General features: G+C 54.2%; 1 protein-coding gene across 3 annotated transcripts in view; it reads left to right on the top strand.

Moving 5' to 3' along the window:
• Nucleotides 1-21953, top strand: part of CDH23 (cadherin related 23) — a 157721-nt gene that overhangs the window by 73827 nt on the left and 61941 nt on the right. For 2 of the 3 annotated variants that reach the window (XM_064488079.1, XM_064488078.1), the window contains exons 1-5: nucleotides 9882-9998; nucleotides 10935-11084; nucleotides 12162-12290; nucleotides 13243-13371; nucleotides 14022-14249. In XM_064488079.1, coding sequence (XP_064344149.1) covers nucleotides 9972-9998; nucleotides 10935-11084; nucleotides 12162-12290; nucleotides 13243-13371; nucleotides 14022-14249 — 663 coding nt within the window. In that variant the 5' untranslated portion in view covers nucleotides 9882-9971. Of the gene's footprint in view, nucleotides 1-3840; nucleotides 3977-5516; nucleotides 5906-6828; nucleotides 6931-9881; nucleotides 9999-10934; nucleotides 11085-12161; nucleotides 12291-13242; nucleotides 13372-14021; nucleotides 14250-21953 lie in introns of those variants that run through there. The other variant, XM_031461108.2, reaches the window with a different exon arrangement.

Raw genomic sequence — 21953 nt, 5'->3', positions numbered from 1 at the left:
CCCCTTCCCCTTAACGGGGTGGAAAGTGAGTCAGACCCTAAAGGTGAAGGGTAGGAGGGAGACGGGAAAAGTTGGGGTGGGGAACAAGCAGGGACTTTTACCCAGAACTGAGTGGGGCAGAATCAGCTACTCTTATCAGCCCCATCTCCACCCCACTGTTTCCCTCCGGCTGGAAACAATGAACAGAAGCCTGCCTGGGGTGACCGACACTAAGAAACGTGCTGGGGAGAGGGTGATTCAGCCCTGACCTGTCTCCTGCTGTGGCCCCCCCGGAGCTGTGCCCCAGGAAGAGATGGAAAGAGAAACCTGGGTCCTTACAGCTGCCCCTCAGAGTAAGATCTGCCCCAGTGGAGATGGCTGAGGGGTCAGATCCCTTGGGTTATAGACCTTGGGGTTGTTTGGAACAATTCCAGGGTTCTGGTGACTGAGGATCAGACAGGTACCTGGATGTGCACTGGGGCAGCCTCACACGGCCACGCTTACCTGCATGACAGCGAATTACTTAGTTACATGCTGAGTGGTGTACCCACGTCAGAGCCTGCCATTTGTGGGACCAGCTTCAGGCCCCAGATGGCTGACATCAGCGTAGCTTGGGTTGGCCCCCTGGACTTAAAGCTGCCTAACCACAGCCCTCCAGGGCACCCTGAGCCCCAGAAGCAGGTTGGTACCTCTCTCCAGTGCCTGCTCCTGTCACTGCCTCAGCATCGTGGCTGCAAACCTTTTAAAACAAAATAGTATGCAGGGCTCCAGATCCTGTGTAAAACAGCACGTAGCCGGGCTGGGCCAAGTGGTGTGGGAGTGGGGCCGCCAGAGCCGCCCCTGGTTGACCGCCCTCCCTCTGCGCCTCCTGCCTCGAACCCAGGAGTGTTAAACCCTCACAGAGTTCTTACTCTGTGCCATTATCTTTGCTAATTACCTCATTTGCTTGAACTCATTCAATCCTCATAACAGCCCTCTGAGATAGGCACGATTATTATACCCGCTTTACAGATGAGAGATTGAGGCAAGATGAGTTTGGCCAATGTGTTTAGGGTCACACAGCAGTCAGGGTCAATACAACCAGGCTTCACACCCAGGCAGTCAGCTCAGGTGTGTTTTAACCACTGCACTACGCTGCCTCACAGAGGGCTCTGGAACAGAGACTACTGCTGCCTTATCCCCAAAGAATCGATTTTAAGGTGGGAATTTGGCTGCTGGCCCTTGCAGCCAGGGCTTGATGGCCCCCACACCCCTGAGCCTCAGGAAAGCCAGGGACCTTCCTGAAGACAGTGTGGGGACTCCAGCTTTGCCCTGGGCTCATTTTCCCCGCAGCAGCAAAGCTGACTTGCAGGGACCACCTACATTCTCCAGTTCCTGCTTCAGAGACCAGGGCAGCATAGATGAGGGGCTAGGGATCGTAGAGTGAACTGGTCCTCGTAGATACTGGGGGCCTCACATGTGCCCTGCGCATGTGCGCTTGCACACGCATCTCCTGCCTCATCGCCGTTGGAGGGCGCAGCACTGGGCAGAAAGTGGGGCTGGTTCTCCAGGGAGCCCAGTAGCTCAGTCGCTGAGCCCTCTTGCTCAGTAAGAACTTGGCAGACCTGGGTGTTTCCTGTACATCTGTGTCTCTCAGGTTTGCAAACCACACACCATTTTGCCTCCTGTCTTTGCTGCTAAAAACAAGGTTGAAACCGGCAAGAGGATAGTGGCATGCAGCCAGCCTCATGGAGGACGGGCCACACCCAGGCACCATGCTGCCACCCTCCTCTTATCAAACTGTCAGCATAGCCCTGTTCCCCCAGACTCTTGGAGTCAAGGTCATTTGGACAAGCAGACTCGGGAAGGGTAAGGCTCACGGTTTCAAAAGATGGATGTGTAGCTTCTGTTTATAGCAAGAGAGTTCCTAAAATTCATCCATGCAAATTCTCCCCCACACCCACCCCACCCAGGATCTCCCAGCCAAGTTGTTGGCGAAGCCAGACTTAGGTTCCGGCTTGTGAGCAGCTGTGCTCAGGGGTGGGTACCCTAGTTTGCATAGTGTGTTCTACATGTCTGGACATGAAGATTTGATGACCTAGCAGGGCTACAGGAACCCCAAGAGCAGGGAAGCAGAGAAGCCTTTACCCGCATGAGTCTCTCCTCCCCCTGGCTCTGCCACCCCACTCACCTCCCAGTCCTCCACTGATCAGGCCATCATTTCCTCTTATAACAACAGAAACCCCTTCACTTCTGTCCAGCTGTTTCCTAGCTAACCCCAGAAGAGAAGCTGAGGCTGATCTGAGTGGCAGTGATCAATCAAAAACCAAATATGTGTGCTCTTAGCTGAGGCCTTGTGCCACCACTGGTGCTGATGACCACGTGTGAAATTTGTGCTGTGCATCATTGTCCCTGCACCATGTGCTGCCCTGCCCCGTGTACTCCCCTTTCCCATGTGCTTCCCGCCTGCTTTGCTGACAGGTTCCTGCTGGCCCTGGCTCTGTTAGGCTGAAAAGAGGTGTCTTTCCTGCTCTGGGGCCAGCTCATCCCCAGCATACAGCAAAGAGCAGTAGGGTTGGTAGATTGGTAACCAGAACCCCTGTGCTCTTTCCAGCCCTCAGTGACAGTGAGGCCCTGGGCAGGTCTCTCCCCGTCTCTGGGCCTCTGTCCCCTCATCTGGGAAAAGAGGCAGGAGCCCTGGTCCTCCCTGTGGCTCCTAGAACACGACCACTCTGGTTATAACTCCTCTTCCCACCACACTGGTCCTTCTAGACATAGTCCTGGTCCTGCCCACACCTGGGCCAGACCCCTCTGTGAGCCTATGTGTGTTGGGGGAGGGGGGGTTCAAAAAAGAAGGGTGGTGGTGCTGATCTCTAGCCATAACATTTCTCTCCATAAATATTTTTTAAACTGTGTGGTTTTTGGTTATATTAGACACACATGTTCATTAAAGAGAAATTAGAAAATGTAAGCAGTGATGAAAATCATATGTAATTCCACAATTCTGACATAGCCACTGTCTTGGGTGGGGTCTCCAGAAGCAAATCCTGAGACATGGATTGGTGTGAAAGTGATTAGTAGGAAGTGTTCCCAGGAAAGGCCGGAAGGGGTGTGGGACCAGGAAGGAAAGGCAGCCAGCAAAGTGGAACAAGGGACACTGACTCAGTCCCACAGGGAGCTCCGGAGAGAGTCGTCTCAGCTGCCCATCAGTCATTGGCTAAGGGCTGCCTTAGCCAATGCAGGACATAATTTCCAGGCACTTCTGGCTCTCTGGGTGTGCAGGCTTCAGCAGCCAGGGTGGAGTGGGGTGAGCTGGGGTTAGTTCCCCACAAAGAGCCACAGTGCTGGCCGCTGGCAGTGAGGGCGCCAGAGAAGGTACGTTGTGTGAGCATCTAAAGGGGTCTAAGCACCAGCTTCCTCTGCTACAACCATGGTTGACATTTTCATGTTTATTTTTCTAGGTGTGTCTTGATATTTGAATGGGGTCTCTTTAAACTTTTTCAAGCACTTTTACGAGGCCCTGGCTCATTCTGTCTTCATAACAGGAGTGGCACAGGTTGTGAACTATTATGTTGATATTACCCTTTCATAACTGAGAAATTCGATGGCTTGTGTCACTGATTAGCCACAGGTTCCCCCAGGATCTGTAGCAGAGCCAAGAGTAAGACAAGATTTGCTCCCTAACAAGTGGTATCTGAGCACCTGCCACGTGCCAGGTACTGTACAAGGTGGGGGCATATAGTGATCAGCTGGACTATAGGAAGCTCATAGCTGGCCCAGGAAAGCAGTGACCACACACACAGAGATCCAGGCGGGCCCAGCCCTGGGCTTCTCCGGTCCTCACCTGACCCTGACCTTTCATCCCTGGCTTGGCTTCTACAGGTGATCGTGTACATTGAAGATGTCAACGATGAGGCCCCAGTGTTCACACAGCAGCAGTACAGCCGCCTGGGGCTTCGCGAGACGGCGGGCATCGGCACATCAGTCATTGTTGTCCAAGCCACGGACCGAGACACTGGTGAGTCCGGCAGGAGGAAACCAGAGAGTCCATTCCCTAGAGTGACCTGCCCCAGCTCATCCCTCCCTCTCCTGCAGGGTTGTCATCCTTGGGATGCCTCGGGCTCCCCCATTCAGTGGCTTCCAGGCTGGAGAGTGGCTCCTGGCACAGTCTTGGTGGCGTCCCCACCAGATTCTCAGTCTTGGGAGGTCTGGAGTCAAGGAGAGTTGTCCCAGCCTCTGGGTGGAGAGAGGAGAGGTCACAGCTTGGGAAGTCTAGATTTGTCACCTCAGGTCCTGGCAGCTCCCAGCCGCCTGGCTAGGGACTAGGCAGATGTTGGGGAAGGTAAAGGATTTGTCTGAAAGCTGGCTGAGGGCTACTCAGCCAGCCAGCCGCAGCTCACGGCCTGGCACACAAACATTTGACAAAGGGCAGTGTCCTGTTCTACAGGGCAGTGGATGTCCCTGAAGGCAGCCCGGACCTCTCCAAAGGCTCCGAGCCCTAGAGGTAGCCACAGTCAGCAGTGCCACATGAAGGAAAAAGGTGGCCAGCCTAGGTCATGGGGCCTGGCTAGATGGGCCTATGCCCCTGGCCAGGGATATGGCCAGAGAAGACCTCTGTCCTGGGCAACCTAAACTGCTCCTAGTTTCCCAGCTCCTGCCCTTCCTTCATGTCAGCTGCTCTGGTGGCTCCCAACCCAGCTCCTGTCGGTATCCCCAGCTCACCTGGGGCACAGGATGGGATAGAGGGAGAAATAGGCCAGACAACTCCAAGGTGATTGTTCTCCCTTACATGGCACATTTATGCAGTCCAGGTCCTATACGCTGCTGTGGACCAATGGTTCCTGGCCTTTTCTGGGCCAGGTATCTGTTTGAGAAACTAGTGAAAGCTATGGATCCCTCCCCAGAAAAAAACGCATGTCCATTCAGAGTTTTGCAAATAATTCCAAAGGAGTCTGGGATTGCCTGAGTGGTTTTATAACCATTCTCTTTGAAGTATGTGGACTGCACCTAAGGAATCCCAACTCTAGCTTCTGGTTGAGGGATGTATTCCAAAGCACAGGAATTTGGGGTGGAGGGAGTCTGGAGAAAAGAGGAAGGTAACCCTGACACTGGAACCCTTCAGCCAGAGGGAGCAAATGAAGGCATAGCCACCCCCAAAGATGCTGCACCATCTAAACTTTCTAGATCAAAGCCCCCACTATAAGAGATCCCTAATTTCCCCACCCTCTCTTTGTCCAAATACCCAAGAGAAGTGCTTGAGCTTGAATTTTAAGGTTCCAGGCATAGAACCACCGCCTCATGTCAAGGACAGGCCCCAGAGGAGGTCAACAGAGTGTGCTGGACTTGCTGTCCACATAGCCCTTGACCCTGTCCTCTGTACTGTCCCTCGGGACAACCTGGTCCACAGGAGTGGGGGAGGGGTGGTGTATACTGGGTGGACCAGTCAAGGCCCCTCACCCTGTCCCTCTGGGACAGCAGGGGGAGCACTGGGGCAGTTTGGAAAGCCCCAGGCAGCCCACTCCGACTGGGACTGCCGAGCCCCTTGTGTCCTCCTGCAGGGGATGGTGGTCTGGTGAACTACCGCATCCTGTCAGGCGCGGAGGGCAAGTTCGAGATTGATGAGAGCACAGGGCTTATTATCACCGTGGATTACCTGGACTATGAGACCAAGACCAGCTACCTGATGAACGTATCCGCCACTGACCAGGCACCCCCCTTCAACCAGGGCTTCTGCAGTGTCTACATCACTCTGCTCAACGAGCTGGACGAGGCTGTGCAATTCTCCAATGCCTCCTATGAGGCTGCCATCTTGGAGAACCTGGCGCTGGGCACCGAGATTGTGCGGGTCCAGGCCTACTCCATCGACAACCTCAACCAGATCACCTACCGCTTCGACACCTACACCAGCGCCCAGGCCAAAGCCATCTTCAAGATAGATGCCATCACGGTGAGGGAGGCTAGGGGCAAGCACAGCAAGGGCTCTACCTGGGGGCAGGCTGCTCAGTGCCTTTAAAGCTAGCCAGTATTGATCGAGTTCCTTCTATGTGCATAGCACTCTCTTCATTGTCATAAAGATAAACATCCTTGTGATGCATCAGTTGAATATTTAAGGGTAAGATAAAGATTATGCATAGGCAACCTGGTGTTTTCTTGTTATTAGACAATGAAAGCTATGCAAGTCATCATGTTTCCCTTTTTACCCTGGCTGTTAGGAAGCTCACATATAAATTTAGTGCTTTACTGCAAAAGCTAGTCTTAGGTGTCTGGTGCAGCTATGTCTTATCTACTGCCTAGATCTTACTCTTCCATCTTTGCTTTAGTGTTTTGTTTTTTTTTTTCAAATCAGAATCCCTTCTTTGAAAATAGGCAAGGTGAAAAGAAAAAGTAAATAGGCAAGGCAGTAATCACTATGATGTGCCAGGCCTTGTCCTGGGGGATACTGGGGATACAAAGATGAACAAGACCCTTCCTGGCCCTTAAAGAGTTCCTAGGCTAGGAGTAGCAGTGGGAATAATCAAGGATGCAGATCAGAGCACCCCAAGCGATGATATGAAAAGAACTGTAATAGAGATATAATGGAGCCCCTTTGGGGCCCATATAAGAGAGTGGTGGCACCTGGCTAGGGGAGAAAGAAGCCTTCATGGAAGAGGTGGTGTCCAAGTAGGATTGGGAGAGAAGGAGGATTTCAACAGACAGAGCTTCACAGAGAAATTATGCCAGCAGAGGAAGTGATGTGGAGGTGGGAAAGTGGGCAGGATGCTCAGGGCTGGTGAGGAATCCAGTTTGATCAGAGCATGGGACTGCTTGGGGACAAGGTAGGTTCTGCCTGGTGTATATGATGTCACTGCCCATCTGGCCCCTTCCCTGTAGGGCGTGATCACAGTCAAGGGCCTGGTGGACCGGGAGAAAGGTGACTTCTACACCTTGACAGTGGTGGCAGATGACGGCGGCCCCAAAGTAGACTCCACTGTGGTGAGTAGATCCCTGGGTGAGAGCCCCACAGGGACAGCCCATCACTGCCCCAAGGGCCCCCAAACCCACAACTTCACCAGCCACCCAACATGCAGGCCAGGCAGTGGGTGAGGGTTTCAGTAGCCCAGGGATGGCACTGTGGCCAACCATGCCACACCTTCCCTGGCAGCCTGGACTAGGGAGGAGACCTCAGACAGGTGGGGGGCAGACCACTGCTTGGAGTGGGTGCTGGGCTGGGACTGCTAACCACCTTCTTTGCCTTTTCTCTCCCTCGGCCGCTTCCTGCCACTCTGCCTACAGAAGGTGAGTAGTCTGTGGACCAGGGCTCTCCCCTGAGCACTGTCTGTGGCCAGTGCTGGCTTGGGCTCTGCATGGTGCTGAGCCTTCCTGCCTCTCCTGGGGAGAGGGCACATGGCAGGCCAGGAGCTGGTCCCTGCTCCTTCCCAAACTCCCCAGTCCATACACTCTCACACCTGAGTCCAGGCCCCTCCTGGACATGTACCCCACATCCAGCTCTGTTCTCTCTACCCTGCATGTCCTGCCAAGCCCCTCATGGGATCCTGGGGTGAATGGTGCACTAACAAGGAGTATGTGGAACAAACAGTGGAGGAAACACTGAAGCCTTACCCAGCTCTGCTCCTCACTGGCCATGTAATGTAGGCTAGTTGCTCAACCTCTCTGCTTCCTTTTCTTGGGTCTCAAATGGGGATCATGCCAGCTGCTCTCCCTCAGAGGATGTGACAGAAATGGCAGATTGGAAGCCCTTTGTAGGAAGGGGTGATAGGAGTAGCATCTGTAAAGGGGACCCCTTGCCTCTCTCGGGATCAGGGTAAGGAGTGTGTTATAGTAAGTTGTGTGAAATGGGGCACTGGTCAGGGCCTGGGGAGTGCTGGGTAAGGGCAGCAGTGGGTACTCGGTGTGAGTCGCTGCCCTCAAGGACCCTAAGTAAAGGCACCAAGACCTTATGCATTTCGGGAAGGGTGACTGCTGAGGTCGGAGATATCAGGCAAGATTCCTAGAAGAATAAGAGAGGTGGTGACCTCAGGCTAGGGGTTGGGCCCCAGGGGCTGCTTATGGGGTGGCATCCTGCCATGATAATGAGAACTTTTAACCACGATCCAGCTTGGGCCCCAGCCGGACAGTCCTGAGGCCATCTGTAGACAACGCAGGGTTTCCAGCTCATCATCAACATTGGTTACAGTCAAATTTCTCCCCCACCGAGTCCCTTTCACCTTAGCCAAAGGGTACAGACCAACCCGGTGTCTAGGCAAAGAGCGTCCTCTGCCGACGGCTCCCTAGAAGTGCCCAGTGCCAGTGGCCCTGATTGTGGCTTGGCTGTACCCAAAAGCCTCCTCCGTCCATGGGGCCAGCCTGGGGTGAGTGAGGCTACAAGCAGCAGTGAGCCCACCCAGCTGCCCTCAGCTCCCTGGGGATCCCAGAAGGCAGCCAGTGAGCAGAGCCCCCAGGGGGCAGATGGTGAGCAGGTGCCACATGTCCTGGAGCACCCAGCTGGGGTTCCTGCCCTTCTCAGCCAGAGGATCTAAGTTTCAGAAGGCCCTCTCACTGAGCCTTAGCAGCCTCATCTGTAAAGTGGGCCCAGCTGCCCCTCACCCTTGTCCTGAGTCCAGGAGCTGAGGCCAAGGGGAGCCTGAGAAGCAGGAGGAACGCTCCTCCCGAGGCCGTAGAAGCCTTGGCCCCTTCCCCTGCTTGGGCAGGTGAGGGCATTTTAGAGTACATACTCTTGGGAGGGCCCCTGTGTTTCCACAGTCCCTCACCCTCTTCCAGGAAGCAGGACCCACCCCACTCTGTTCTGCCCTGGCTTCCTCTCAGAGGCTCCCAGGAGCCACTGCCCCAGATACACCAGCTCTGTACGCTCCAAATTTGTTGGAGGTGCTGGGGTGGAGGCAGGCTGAGGGACCTTTTAAAGGTGCCACCATTTCCTCTGTGAGGCCGGAACCCCTAAACCACAGCTCACCTACACCTGACTCCTCCCAGTCCCAGCAGCTCCGTGGCCCTGAGAGGGGTGGGGAGACAGCAGGAAGGGGGCAGGCTGGGCTGGGGGAAGGGGGGACTCTGCCGTAAGAGCTCTGAGTAACACCCTGGGGCCTTTGCCTGATGGGGGAGGTGATTTGGACCACGAGGCCCTGGGTGGGGCCACAGACCCTTAGCTAATTCCCACAGGCCTTGGTACCTGCCCTCCCTCCTCACTCACTGATGCAGACTCCCTAGTGCTGGGAGCACGTCACAAACATCATCATGATCATGATGAGAGTAGTAGCATAGAGGGAGTACCTACCATGTGCCCGACTCTGAGCTGGGCTCAGGGGACATATGGCAGGAAACCAAAGCCAGATGCAGCCTCTGCCTTCACAAACAGAAAAGACATTGATCAGATTATCACACTAGATGCCAAGAGAGAGCCTATAAAGAGATGTCAGGGAAATCGAGGAGGGTTTCCCTGAGGAAGTGACTCAAGCTGAGATCCCCAGAAGATATAGGAGTTTGCACAGCCAAGAAGGAAGAGCATTTTATGCAGAGGGAACAGCATGTGCAGAGGCCCTTTGGTAGGAGGAAGCATGGGGAGTCCATGTAAGGCCTTGACCCGAGTGACAGATTTTGGGAGGCATCAGATGATAGGGGCCTTGTTTGTTTTCACCCTGAGAACAGTATGGTAGGCATTATTATGCCCATTTCACAGGAGAGCAGACTAGGGCTCTGGGACGTCACAGAGCTCCCTGACCAAAATCCAAAATGATACATGGGCAGTTCTTAGCCAGGCCAGAAGCAGGATGGGGGCCACTTTTGTTGGCTCATTTATTCCTTCCAGCATCTTGATGCCGTAGGTGTTCTTGTTCCTACTTTCATCTGAGGAAATGGAACATCAAAGAGGTTGAGTAACTTTTGCCAAATCACAGAGCTAGTAAGTGGTGGAATCAGTCCTGCTGCAAAGCCTGGGCTCGTTGCCTACGGTCCCGACAGCTGCCTAAGATGCGGGAGCGTGTCTAGGACCAAGAAGAGGGAAGACCTGATTAGGAGAGAGGATGAAATGGAATTTTCTCTGCAATGTGGTGAGGTTCCCAAGGCTCCCCATGGGATCCTGTGCACACTAGGAGGCAGATGGGCCTGTGAGCCCTGGAGGCCCAGGCCTGGGGAAGGAGAAGATAGGGTCTGCCCTGGGAAGGGGTCAGGGGAGACCTGGCCTGGGGTTCCTAAAATCTGAGCCTCTTCTGCCCCATTTTCATCCCCTCATCAGTGAACCTAAGGGGTACCTGTGGCCGTCCATGAGCTGGAGGCCTTCTCTCCAGGCTTACCATCCAGACCCTGCAGCAGAAGCCCAAGCTACAGACACAAACCAACGTGCTCTTCACATGCAGCTTGCATGTTCCCTCTTTATCTGGTAGTTGGAAATTTCCCTCCCTTCCCCATCTGCCCTCTCCCTGCTGGGACCACCAAGCCACCTCATGGCTCCCTCCTGCTCCTGAGCCCTATTTCCTTCCCTCTAATCCAGAGGTGTGGACAAAGTGGCTTTCGGGCAATATCTGGCTGCCAGATGTGTTTTAACTGGCCTGCACATGATTTTTTTTTAAGTTTTATTAATCAACACCTAATTCCACATAAAAATCTGGATTCCTAATTCCTTTTGAAAACCTGGAAGCTAGGCCAATGCCATGCTGGCACTCCCTCCCCAATTTGGAGCTGAGTAGCCTCTGTTCCCTTTAGCCAGGGCCCGTGCCTTCTGGCTCTCCAAATCCCCACCACCTCTGTGTCCCCCCTCCACAGCCCCCCAGCATTTGAGTGTGTGCAGCCCTCCCCCACTAGACTCCCAGAAGTAATGTGTTTGGGCCTCCGAGTAAAATCAGGATTAGCCTAGGTGGGCTCTGAAAGCTTGCTGACCTTCTGGAATGGATTGGAGGTCTGGTCCCCACCGGGCCCATGGTGAGACCCTGTGATTGGGGCCAGGGAGGGGAAGGATGTGGGAGTTCTCTGGCCATGTTCATCCCCAGGTCTACATCACTGTCCTGGACGAGAATGACAATAGTCCCCGGTTCGACTTCACATCTGACTCAGCGGTCAGCGTGCCCGAGGACTACCCTGTGGGCCAGCACGTGGCCACCGTCAAGGCCCGGGACCCCGACGCCGGCAGCAATGGGCAGGTGGGCACCAGGTGAAATAATCCAAAACTGGCCTGTCAGGAGGGGATTCCCTCAGCCCCTCAGCTGGAGGGGGCCTCCCAAGCCGTCCCTGTCACTGAGCAGGAAGCAGGGTCCCCCAGGCTCTGCCTGGTCCTGAGCAGGACAGCCTGGCCCTCACCACAGTCCGTGGTCTGGGAAAGGAGGCAGAGCTGTTCAAGCTGTCAGCCCTGCCTGGGTCCAGGGAGCACAGAGCTGAAGGCTGGCCAGAGTCATTCCCCACAGCGAGCTGAACCCAGTGGGGGTTTAGCTTTCCCAGTGAATCCTGGGTCACCTCATCCACAAACCACACAGCATCTCACCTTCTGTGCCATCCTTGGGCAGCCCTCCCCATGCTCCTCTGCACCCCTGCTTCTCAGGCTCTCTACCTGTCCCACAGCAGGAAGTGCTCCCCAACCCTGCAGGTTTGGGCCTCCCCCCGAGCACGAGGAAGAGGAGTGACAGATGTTTCAGTCTTCACACCACTTTGACCTAGGCTACAAATTGGGTTGTGTTTGAGGAGGTTTCCACCTTTATTTAAATGTTTGCACACCTCTAGGGGGGCTGAGGGATGCTGGCTCTGGAGTCAGAAGCCTGTGGGTTCAAATCCTTGTTCTCTTGGGCACTTACAAGCTGTGTAACCTCGCCAGTGGTTTCGCTGTCCGCAGCCTCCTCTCTGAGCTGAAGAGAGTGGCTCCCTGTGACAGGGTTGTTGTGAGAGCCCAATAGAGTCCTTGTAACAGCAGGGCTGAGCCTGCTCCTCTGCTAGGGGGTTCAGTGCTTCCCCACCCCTGGCCCTGGGAAACTTCATGTGTTGGGACTCACCCGGCCTCCTGGCCCCAGGCCAGTGTGCTCACATCCCCCCACCACCCAGGAGCCTGTCACAGACCCTGCATCACATCAGTGGACCCACTACCCCCATTTTGAGGGTTGTAACCACTTCTGCCTAAAACACATTCTTCTCAGACATCTTTGCTGAGCAGAAGGCCCAGGTGGGCAGAGGAGCGCCCCTTGTCCCGTCCTCTACACCTCCTCACTCGTCACACCCTCTCCCCCTGACAGGTGGTCTTCTCCCTGGCTTCTGGCAACATCGCTGGGGCCTTTGAGATCATCACCACCAATGACTCCATTGGTGAAGTGTTTGTGGCCAGACTGCTGGACAGAGAAGAGCTGGACCACTATATCCTCAAGGTGGGAACCAGCCCCCCTCCATCTAGAGGCAACTCAGCCTATCAGCACACCCTGGCAGTCAGCTTGCTGCTGACACCAAGGGCTGTGGGGCAGACAGCACTCCTAAGGGCCAAGAGCTCGAGTGAGGCTGACCTGGGAAAGGGCATCCTGGGAGGAGGGGTCTCTGGACCCAGGGCAGGAAACACGGGAGGTGTCTGTCTCTGCTGTAAGAGTGAGGAGAGAAAGACTGCCAGCTGATAAGAGCCCTGGCTGTTGCACACAGACACTGTGTGACCTTGAGCAAGTTGTTTACCCTGGGCCTTAGTTTCCCCCACACCATGCATGGGGCGGGAAAATCTCTGCCGAGGTGAGAAATACGTACAAGTAAGGAATCATGAAGGCCGCCATTACTGCTGAGTTGCTGTGGCTGCCATATTTCCTAAGGAGTCTCTGGGGTCCCCAGGGCCATGCTTCTGCAGGAGTCTGAGCTCTCAAGCACTTTCTGCTGTCTTGTAGGCATCTGGGAACCAGCAAGTCTCCTCAGGACAGACTCAGGCTATGCTAGGACTCTAGATCATTACTGAAAATATTATTTGAGACTATTTCTCTGTTTGCCAGAGACCAGATCTGAATACATGGAACAGAGGCTTTGAAGCTACAGGCAGGAGCCCTGGGTCTGGTTGCAGGCCCCCAAGGTCATAGTCAGGAGGTAAAAACTGGGCATATCAGAGTTAGATTGCAAAGGAGGGTCCCCAGTTAGATAAAAATTGGGCAACAGTGGTTTGCAGCGTAGGACAAATGGTGAAAGCCTTGGGGAGGGCTCAAGGCTAGCGGCCACCCAGGGGGCAGGGATGGGCCAGTGAGTCCCTCTGCCCTCCCTTTCCTCCACACTGAGCAGACAGCACATTTGGACTCCATGTTCCTGATCCCCCCCTCACCCTTGGCCCTGATTCCAGTCATCCCCTCCTCACAGGTTGTGGCATCTGACCGTGGCACCCCTCCACGGAAGAAGGACCACATCCTGCAGGTGACCATCCTAGACATCAATGACAACCCTCCAGTGATCGAGATCCCCTTTGGATACAACGTCAGCGTCAATGAGGTGAGGGCAGCTCTGGCGCCCATACAGCTGAACGTCCAGGGTGGACAGTGGGTGTGAGCTGACCACGAAGCACCCGTTTGAATGTCTGCCTACAGAGGAAAGCTCTTCATGGTTCAGATGAAGAGGAGAGGAAAGGAGAGGGGATAAAGAAAGTAGCCTTTCACCACCAACAGGGACCTGTTCACCCTGAGAGAGCTGCTTTTAAATAAAATAGCTCACGCATTTTTCAGTCCTAAGATTGAGCCACTCTGGTAGAATTTTTGTCCAGACCCTGCTGGGTATCACTCTAGGCTGGACGTTCATGAAGGCAGGTTGACACAGGGCTGTAGAGTCCTCCCTGGATTCACACCATGGCTCTGCCACTGACTGGCTGTGTGACTCACACACGTTCCTCCCCTGCAGGTCAGTTTTCTCATCCGTAAATGGGGAGGACCTAACCTGTAGGGTTATAGAGAGGATTTGATGAGTTAACTCGGACACGGTGCCCATAGAATGTTCACCACGATGATCTTTATCTTCCTTATCATGGACCCAGGATAGAGCAGAGCTTTCCAGAGGCAGGTGCAACCCTTGGGCACTCAAGAGCAGGTGCTAGACTTTGCCCTAAAGGCCTTGAATCCAGAATGACCACCTTTCTGCTCTCCCCTCAGAACGTGGGTGGGGGTACCACTGTGGTCCAGGTGAAAGCCACCGACCGTGACATTGGAATCAACAGTGTCCTGTCCTACTACATTACCGAGGGCAACAAGGACATGACCTTTCGCATGGATCGCATCAGCGGTGAGATCACCACGCGGCCTGCCCCGCCCGACCGCGAGCGGCAGAGCTTCTACCACCTGCTAGTCACCGTGGAGGATGAGGGCACCCCTACCCTGTCGGTGAGTGATGGGGTGGCCACAGGGAGGGGAGGTGGAGGAGGGCAGCTCCGCCTTCTATGTGAGGGGGACAGGATGGATGGGAATGGAATGCCATGCATGGGTGAGTCCTCGACGACTTTTGTTGCACCTTGAGTCCATCAGCTATGCGTATTTATGGGGGGCTGGTGTGTGCCAAGCTAGGGTGTTGGTTCATCTGCCTCTGTGGCCACTCAGAGTCTATTTTGGCCTCTGTGCTCACCCAGGGCAGCTCTGTAGGATGGTCCAGATTGAGCCTGTGCTTTGGGGTCTGGCCAACCCTCACTCCACTTGCCAAGCTGGGTACCTGTGGGGCCGCGCTAACCCACATGGTGGTTCGTCTGTTCCAAATGGGAAAAGGTGCCCTCTGGCCTCTTCCCCTACATCGTATCGGTGTGATGCTCTGTGGTAACATGTCAGGGTTGGAAGGGGCTGATGTCTGTGGTCCAGTCTGATTCTTGCGTGGGTGAGGCCACTGCCCAAAGCAATGTGCAAGGTCAGTAAGTTTGGAAAAGGAGATAGGGCCTGCGGGGCTGGACGGTGACGTCGTTTGGGGCCATTGGCTGAGGTGGGATGATTTCTACTGTGAGCTGACTGCATGATCACGAGCAAGTCAGAACCTTTCCAAATACTGGCGTTGTCATCTATAAAAGAGAGATAAGATCTCCTGCAGAGGTGGTGCTTGGGGAATTGAATTAGCTCATGTCTGTGGAAGCGCTTGGTAATCCATGAGGAGGAGGACTGTATCAGCTATCACCACCATAATCCTGCTTTACAAACCAAACTGACCAGAGAGACCTAAAACAGCTGTTGACTTAGCTCCAATTCTGCAGGCTGGCAATGGGGACCTGGCTTAGCTGGGCGGTTCTTCTGCTGTCCACTGGGCTCCCACATGTGTGGGTAGCTATGTGTCAGTTGGCTGGCTGTTCTTTTGGGGGTCAGCTGCCTGTCAGCTAGAATGACAGGGCAACTGGGCCACCTCTCCTATCCCGAAGGCTAGCCAGTGCTGGTTCATATGGAGCCAGAAAGGGTCCCGGAGAGAGAGCAGGAGCAGGCAAGGCCTCTCGAGGCCCAGGCTTGGGCCCAGAACAAGGTTACTTCTGCCACATTCTGTTTGCCAAAGCAAGTCACAAGGCCAGCCCAGGTTGGAGACGTAGGGGAATAAACTCTATCTTTTGAAGGACTGAACTGCAAAGTTACATTGCAGAGTGTAGATATAGGGAGGTGTGAGGATTGGGGACATTTTTGTAATCTGTCTGCCCTAGGGCCCCTGATAGTAAATGAGGCCTCAACTCTGTCCCTCTGTCCCCAGAAGGTGATTCTGTTGGACCCCTCTCTTTTGACAATAGTATTGTGGACTGTGGGGTTGGAGCAGGTCTGAACTGGGCTCTTTATCTAGCGTGTCTCTGGGGAGGATGGTGGACCCACATTCTAAAGAGCCCAGGATAATACTGTCACTTCAGCCAATCACACAAGTGGGCCAGAGACACACTAACAGGGGAGGACAGGCAGGGGGGTATCATTTATTGTACTGACATGGAGGGACTCAGTTGTGACATAACCCCTCCTTACCTGCACCTAGCTTCAGGGTGAATCATCTTCTTGGTCAGCTCCCCAATAGCATTTATAGATGTGTTTGGCTACAAATAAAAAACTTAACTATGGAGACATAAATAAATTAGAATGCATTTTTCTCACATAACAAAAATTCCACAGAATTACAAATGCTAATTTCACACTCAGTGATGTCAGAGCTAATGTTTCTTGGCCTTTCCCTCATGGTTGCAAGATGGCTGCTATAGCTCCAGCCATCATGTTGGCATTCAAGGCAGGAAATGACAAAAAAACAAAGAGCAATGCACGCCACTTCTGCCCTTTTATCAGGAAAGTAAAAAGTTTTCTAGAACTATTCTCCAGAGTTCTGATTGTGCCTCATTGGCCGGAAGAGGTTCACATGGGTACTCTGGAACAAAGGAGGTTGGAAAAAAAATGAGGGACAGGATTGTCAGAATTGGCTTATTATCTGGGGACCAGATATATCACTGTCTCAAACAAAATCAGAGCTCTGCTAGTGAGGAAGAAGTGGAGAATAGATTTTGAGTGAGTGACTGATAGCATTTGCCATGCTGCTCTTCCTCATCCTGACCTAGGCCAGTGAACACACCACTCTCACCCCACTCCCCACACTTCCCCACACCCAGAAGTCCTAGAGTTTCCCAAAGAGGCAGTTGGTGAGACCCATAATATTCTAAGACTCTGAGTTTTGGAGGCAACATCTGGCTTCCTTTTGGTTTCCAGAAGAAACAAGAATTAGAGAAATGTGAAATCACCCTAGCCACATTTAACCACCCAGAATGGGTGGGCCACTCCCCAAGCAGTCCCTGCAGAACTTGGGATGGGTCCCCATAGCTAGAAAGAATTTTCATCTATAGACCCAACCCCCTGTAGGGATCCAGCCTAGACTGGTGGAGACCCATGAGCATTGCCTCCTCACATGTGGGCCCCTGACATTCTGGCCCTCCTGGAGGCAGGTCTCGGCCTATACCAGCTCCCTGGTAGGGGTGTGGGAAGTTGGGTGGTAAGAAATGCAGTCTCCTTTTGTCTACGTTCCTCATCCTGGTCATCACCATCTCTTCTACCAGAAAACACCTTCATGACCAGGATCAGGGATGAGGTTCTCTGAGGCCATCACCGGGGGATTATGCATATGGCTCCTGGGCTGGAATACCATAGTACAGACAAACAGTGTCAGGTACCAGCTGGCAAAACATTGATAGGAGAAAAATTTTCAGTCAAAAAGAATCTATCCCTTCCATTTTTTTCCTGCTTCTTCAGGTTGGGGGAAAATATCGCTTTCATTTAATTTTTGTTAGGGACACCAGAGTGAAGAACTACAGTGACCACAGGAGCATTGTTCTGAAGGTAGCACTGGACCGTATTTGTTCATTTATTCATTTTTTCATTCATTCATTCAGCCAGTGTTCCCTGAATGCCCACTGTGTGCCAGAACCCAGAGACACAAAGATGAAGGAGGCTGTGTGGGCCCTGCCATGAATTGAAGTGCAGTTGATAAGGGAGGCCATGAGGACATCCATGTGTGGGGCCAAGGTGTGGATGGGGCACTGAGAAGGCCTTGAGGAAGGCTTCCTGGGGCAGGTGACACCTGGGCTGTATCGTCAGTCAGTCACAGTTAGCGCAGCAAAGGGAAAAGCATGTTCTGGATCCAGGCATCAGCCTGAACAAAGGCCTAAGAGCAAGTTATAATCCAGGGTGGGTCCAGGGAGCCACAGGTGGTCCAGACCCATGGCAGCATTCGGGGCTCAGAGCAGGGCTCTCTGTCTACGTATCCTCCCCACGACATGGCTGGCTGGGGCAGATCCCAAGGGTGAGTCCTTTCTCAAGCACCCCTTCTACTCCCTCCCAGCCCAGCTAAGCCAGAGTAGGGATGGGGCAGAAGCTAGCAAGCAAGGGCCCTCCACTCTGAAGATTTGCTTCCACTGACCAGACTGTCACCTCTAAACAGTGAAGCCGCCTAGGGTCATGTGTGCCCTCAAGCCAAAGGTGACCAGAGGAGGGGCCTTCTCTGCTATTGGGCAGATTTCACTGGATGAGTGTTTGAGGAAGTAGGACCATTCCAGCCCCTTCCAGCCAAAGCCCCAAGAAGCATCAGACCAGCCACTCTGAGGTTCCAGGAGAGGTCCCCATGGTCTAAGAGGGGTGTATATATCTGTCTAGAGATACCTAGCAGACCTACACCTACAGTTATCCACCTGGTTCAAGCCAGCCCTCACCGGCACAGGACCAAACTTCCTGTAGGACAAGGGCAAGTAAGAGTCATTCACTCATTCACTCATTCATTCATTCAACACTAAATATGCACCAGACCTGTGCTAGAGGCTAGGAAGTCAGAGATGAGTTGGATACAGTTCTGCCCTCAAGGTGCCTATGGTTAGTGGGGAAATGGACACTTAATAGAGAGCTGACACTCTGCAATGTGCTAGGAGCTCAGAGCCAGGAGCCAGGGGAGGTTCTGGACAAGGCATTTGCATCCATGTCTTAAAGGATGAGGCTTTCTAAGCAGAGGGATGAGATTCACTGCCAAGTCTCCCCAAAACCAAGAGAAATCCTGTATCTGAGCCCTGCCATCTCTTCTTTTCTCCCTGGGCTTCCCTCCTTCCCCCCAGTTTCCTGAGAGCCTGACATTCCTGCAGTCGGCCTGAGCTGTCCCCACCCAGCTCTCAGCCTCTATCACCCAGAGCTAGGAACAGCTGTGCTGCAAGGGGCATCCGGGCCAGCCCAGGCCTGTCACACAATGGTGTGCCACCCAGCAGGGGAAGTCATTGTACAGCCTCGGCCCTCTGCCTAGCTCCAGGCCTCAGGCAGGAAGGCCAGGCTTGGGGGAGGGGTCTACGTGGCAGGCAGAGAGGGCCCTGTAAGAGGAAGGGCTGGGCCCCAGGAGGAAGGACGGAAGGCAACTGGGAGGTCAGGCGCTGAGCCCCAGCTGCAGGGGGATGGGGAGAAGGAGGGCCTAAGTAGGCCTCTCTGCCATACAAATCACAGGCAGCAGGTTAGACAGCCCAGATCACCAAGCCTGGATTCTCAGGCTGGTGGATTCTGCAGAAGACACCTGTCCAGGCAGAAAGACAAAAAATCTCCCACCACCCACTTCCAGTACAAGAGTTACCAGCAACAGCCTCCTGAAAGTCTGTGAGCAGAGGATGCTGCTCTTGGAAGCTCATCTCATAATTTTAGGGCTGAGGGCTCTTATGTTGATTAAAGCTGGACCCTGCTGCTGTTTGTGAAGGCTGCTTCCCCTGGCTTCAGCTCAGGAACCCCCAGCCTGGCCCCCTCCCTGTGCTGCACGCCAAGTAAGCCGACCTCCTCTGGCCCAGCATGATTAAATTCAGGCCCTTCCGGTAGCCCTGCTTCTTGAGAATGTTCTGCAGCTGCTCAAATGCTACACATGCAACTGGCTTGGTTCCTCCAAGAGACCCTGGGGCTCTGTGGGTAGATAAGTTTCTCCCTTCCCCATCCCCTCTTGCAAGCAAGCTGGGTACGTGGGCCCCCATGCCCACCAGGAGTCATGTGGCTTCAGGGCTGCCAGGCAGAAAGGGGAGTGAAAAGACTGATGTGGAAGGAGCAGAGCCTCCGCTTGTGGGCTTGTGGGCACAGGTTCATCCCCCAGGGCCCTGGTATGTACTGTTAGCAATTCCAAGTCCTGGCCTGTAATGCCACTCGCTTCAGTGAAGAGGAAGGAGCACAGGCCTGGGAAGCAGGAGACCCAGGCTTTAGTCCCAGTTCCACATTCACTTGTGGCAAGATAAAAACCTTTTCAAACTTGTTTCCCTATAGGTTAAATGGAGACAGTATAACCTCCTGGGGTTTCCAGGAAGGAGGAGATCAAAGAAGTAATAACACACATGACAGTGTTTTGGAAAGCACAGAGTATAGAAGAGGCAAAGATGTGGAACACATACTGCCCTTCCCTGTCCTACACCCAAGACAGACATTGCTAGCTGATGTCAGCACTGTCTCATTAGGCTATACTGATACTTCAGAATCCCTCTTAACACACATTCCAGGGAGATATATACTAACAGACCAGAACTGTAAAACAAAATGAAACCTCTGCCCCTTGGCCTGCAAGAACTCAGGGCATTACTGCTGTTGAGGAGATCCCACCATGCCCAGACAACGCTGCTGGGAACTAGAGCTCGTTGAAAGTCAGAGGTGGCCCTGCCGATTGTGAGTGGTCCAGAGAACAGAACCCTGGCATCCTAGTTTGATCCATCACCCATGGTGTTATGCATCCGTTGTCAACTTTGCAACCCAGTCCAAAGGGCAGGTTGTTATTGGACCCCCACCCTAGAACCCACAGAATAGTTAGGTAGACACAGGGTCCATGCAGAAGGGACCATGCAAAGCGGGTACAGTGAATGCCCAGTGAAGAGGCTAGGTGGTCAGTGCTCTCAGTGGGCTGGGACAAACGCTCATGTGGGCTGTGTGAGTGCTGGCTTCTCAAGAGGACTTTGCACCTAGCATCCTGGCTGGCAACCCCAGTTCCTCTTTCTGCCACTGTTGTTCTCTTTGAGTTCCCTGAGCAAATCTTAGCCCAACCTCCAGCATAGTCAGGCCAGCCCTGGAGAGCTCTAGCTGACACCCAGGAAGGCCTCTTCCAGGAGGCAGGGTGACAGTGCCCACGCTGGGGTGGAAGGTGACAGGGCCCCTGCAGCCTCCAACCCCACCACGTCCTCCCAGTGCCCCCGCCACAGAGCACACCCTGAAGAAGGGGAGGCACTAGCCCCTCTGTCCCAGGATGCTGGTATAGGTGGGAGCTCTGGCCAGGTAGCAGTGAGAGCAGCCCCAGGGCTGGTCTTTTGAGAAGCAGGCCCCGGTGTTCCTGCACACCTGCCCTAGTGCCCATCCCCACAGACCCCCAGGCAGGGCCAGCCTGATCCAACAGCAGCATCTCCACAGGCCTCTGCGGTGTGTTTTCAGAGAGTGTCAATTCCATTCTCTTAGCCTCTCCCTTTGTGGGAATAAAGGCAGGAGGCCTTTATTAAATGTGAACATCAGGAGATCCATCACAGGTCCCCCAATTCCTGATACATCTCTTAACGATGACTTAGTGCTTTAAAGCACGAATTTCCCTCCCAGGGCTGCAGATGGTGCCATGATCCATGTTTCCTGCCTCAGTCCCACCCTGCGCAGAGGCCAAAGTGCTAGCGGCCCCGGGGCTCCCCCCAGCCCCCGGGAGGCAAGCACCCCGTACTTGCTGCTCTCCTCTGATCCAGGCACCTCGGTCGGCAAGCGCTGAACTAGGGCCTGTAGGGCTCAGCCACCAGGGCTGGCATCTGCAGAGGCACTGCCAGCCCAGGGCTAGCACGGAGGGACACCTTGGCAACCTGCCTCTCCCTGCCATGTCAGGGAGGGCACTTTGTCATGGATAAAGATGGAGCCTGGAGCTCAGAGTAAATTTTACTGAAAACAGGAAACCACGAAGCCGAGGTGCATTCACTAGTAAAGATCCAGAGACAAGAGCTTGAGGCCATGCAGGAGGAAGCTGGGGAGGAAATGTGGTGGCTTTCTGCTCTGGGGCCTCCTCCCTCTCTCTATACAGAGGCAGCTGGGCCTGGGGTATGGCAGCCAGATTCTTAGAAGTTGTCTCTGTCTTGAGGTCAGAAGCTGGGGCCTGGGCCAGTGTAGCCTCCCCATTGCACAGGAACACTCTTTCTGGTCTGTGGGCATGTCCTGCAAGCCTGGGTGGAGCCTGGCCCTGACCCAAGCAGGTGTCACCCTCCCCATCCCTGCCCACTAGGCCCCCACAAGCTGTGAGAACAGCACCCTCTTTCTGTGACAGCTGGCACTGAGTGTCCACGGCAGCCGGTGAGAATAGAAGAGTGGACCCCCTGGAACAAAGCAGGAGCCAGGGTTCAGGGTTCTGGCCGCTGGAGGTGTCAGTGTGGTCTTGTGGCCAGAGGCCCACACTCACCCTCTCCTCAAGGCCCCCAGGCACAGCAGGAGGCCCACACTGGCCTACAGCCTTGGGCCTGAGAAGGGAGCTTGGAAGCAATGTCACGCAGCCGGGGGACTCCTGGGCTTCAGCTGCAGGCCCTGGTTGTCAGCCCCAGGCCCAGCTCAGCAGAGCCAGCATAGGCAGCTGGCAGATGAAACGCCCAGTTGAAAAGA

Source organism: Camelus dromedarius, chromosome 8, assembly GCF_036321535.1.
Source record: "Camelus dromedarius isolate mCamDro1 chromosome 8, mCamDro1.pat, whole genome shotgun sequence".
NCBI classification, from domain to species: Eukaryota; Metazoa; Chordata; class Mammalia; order Artiodactyla; family Camelidae; genus Camelus; species Camelus dromedarius.
This window is presented reverse-complemented; position numbering and strand designations above follow the sequence as displayed.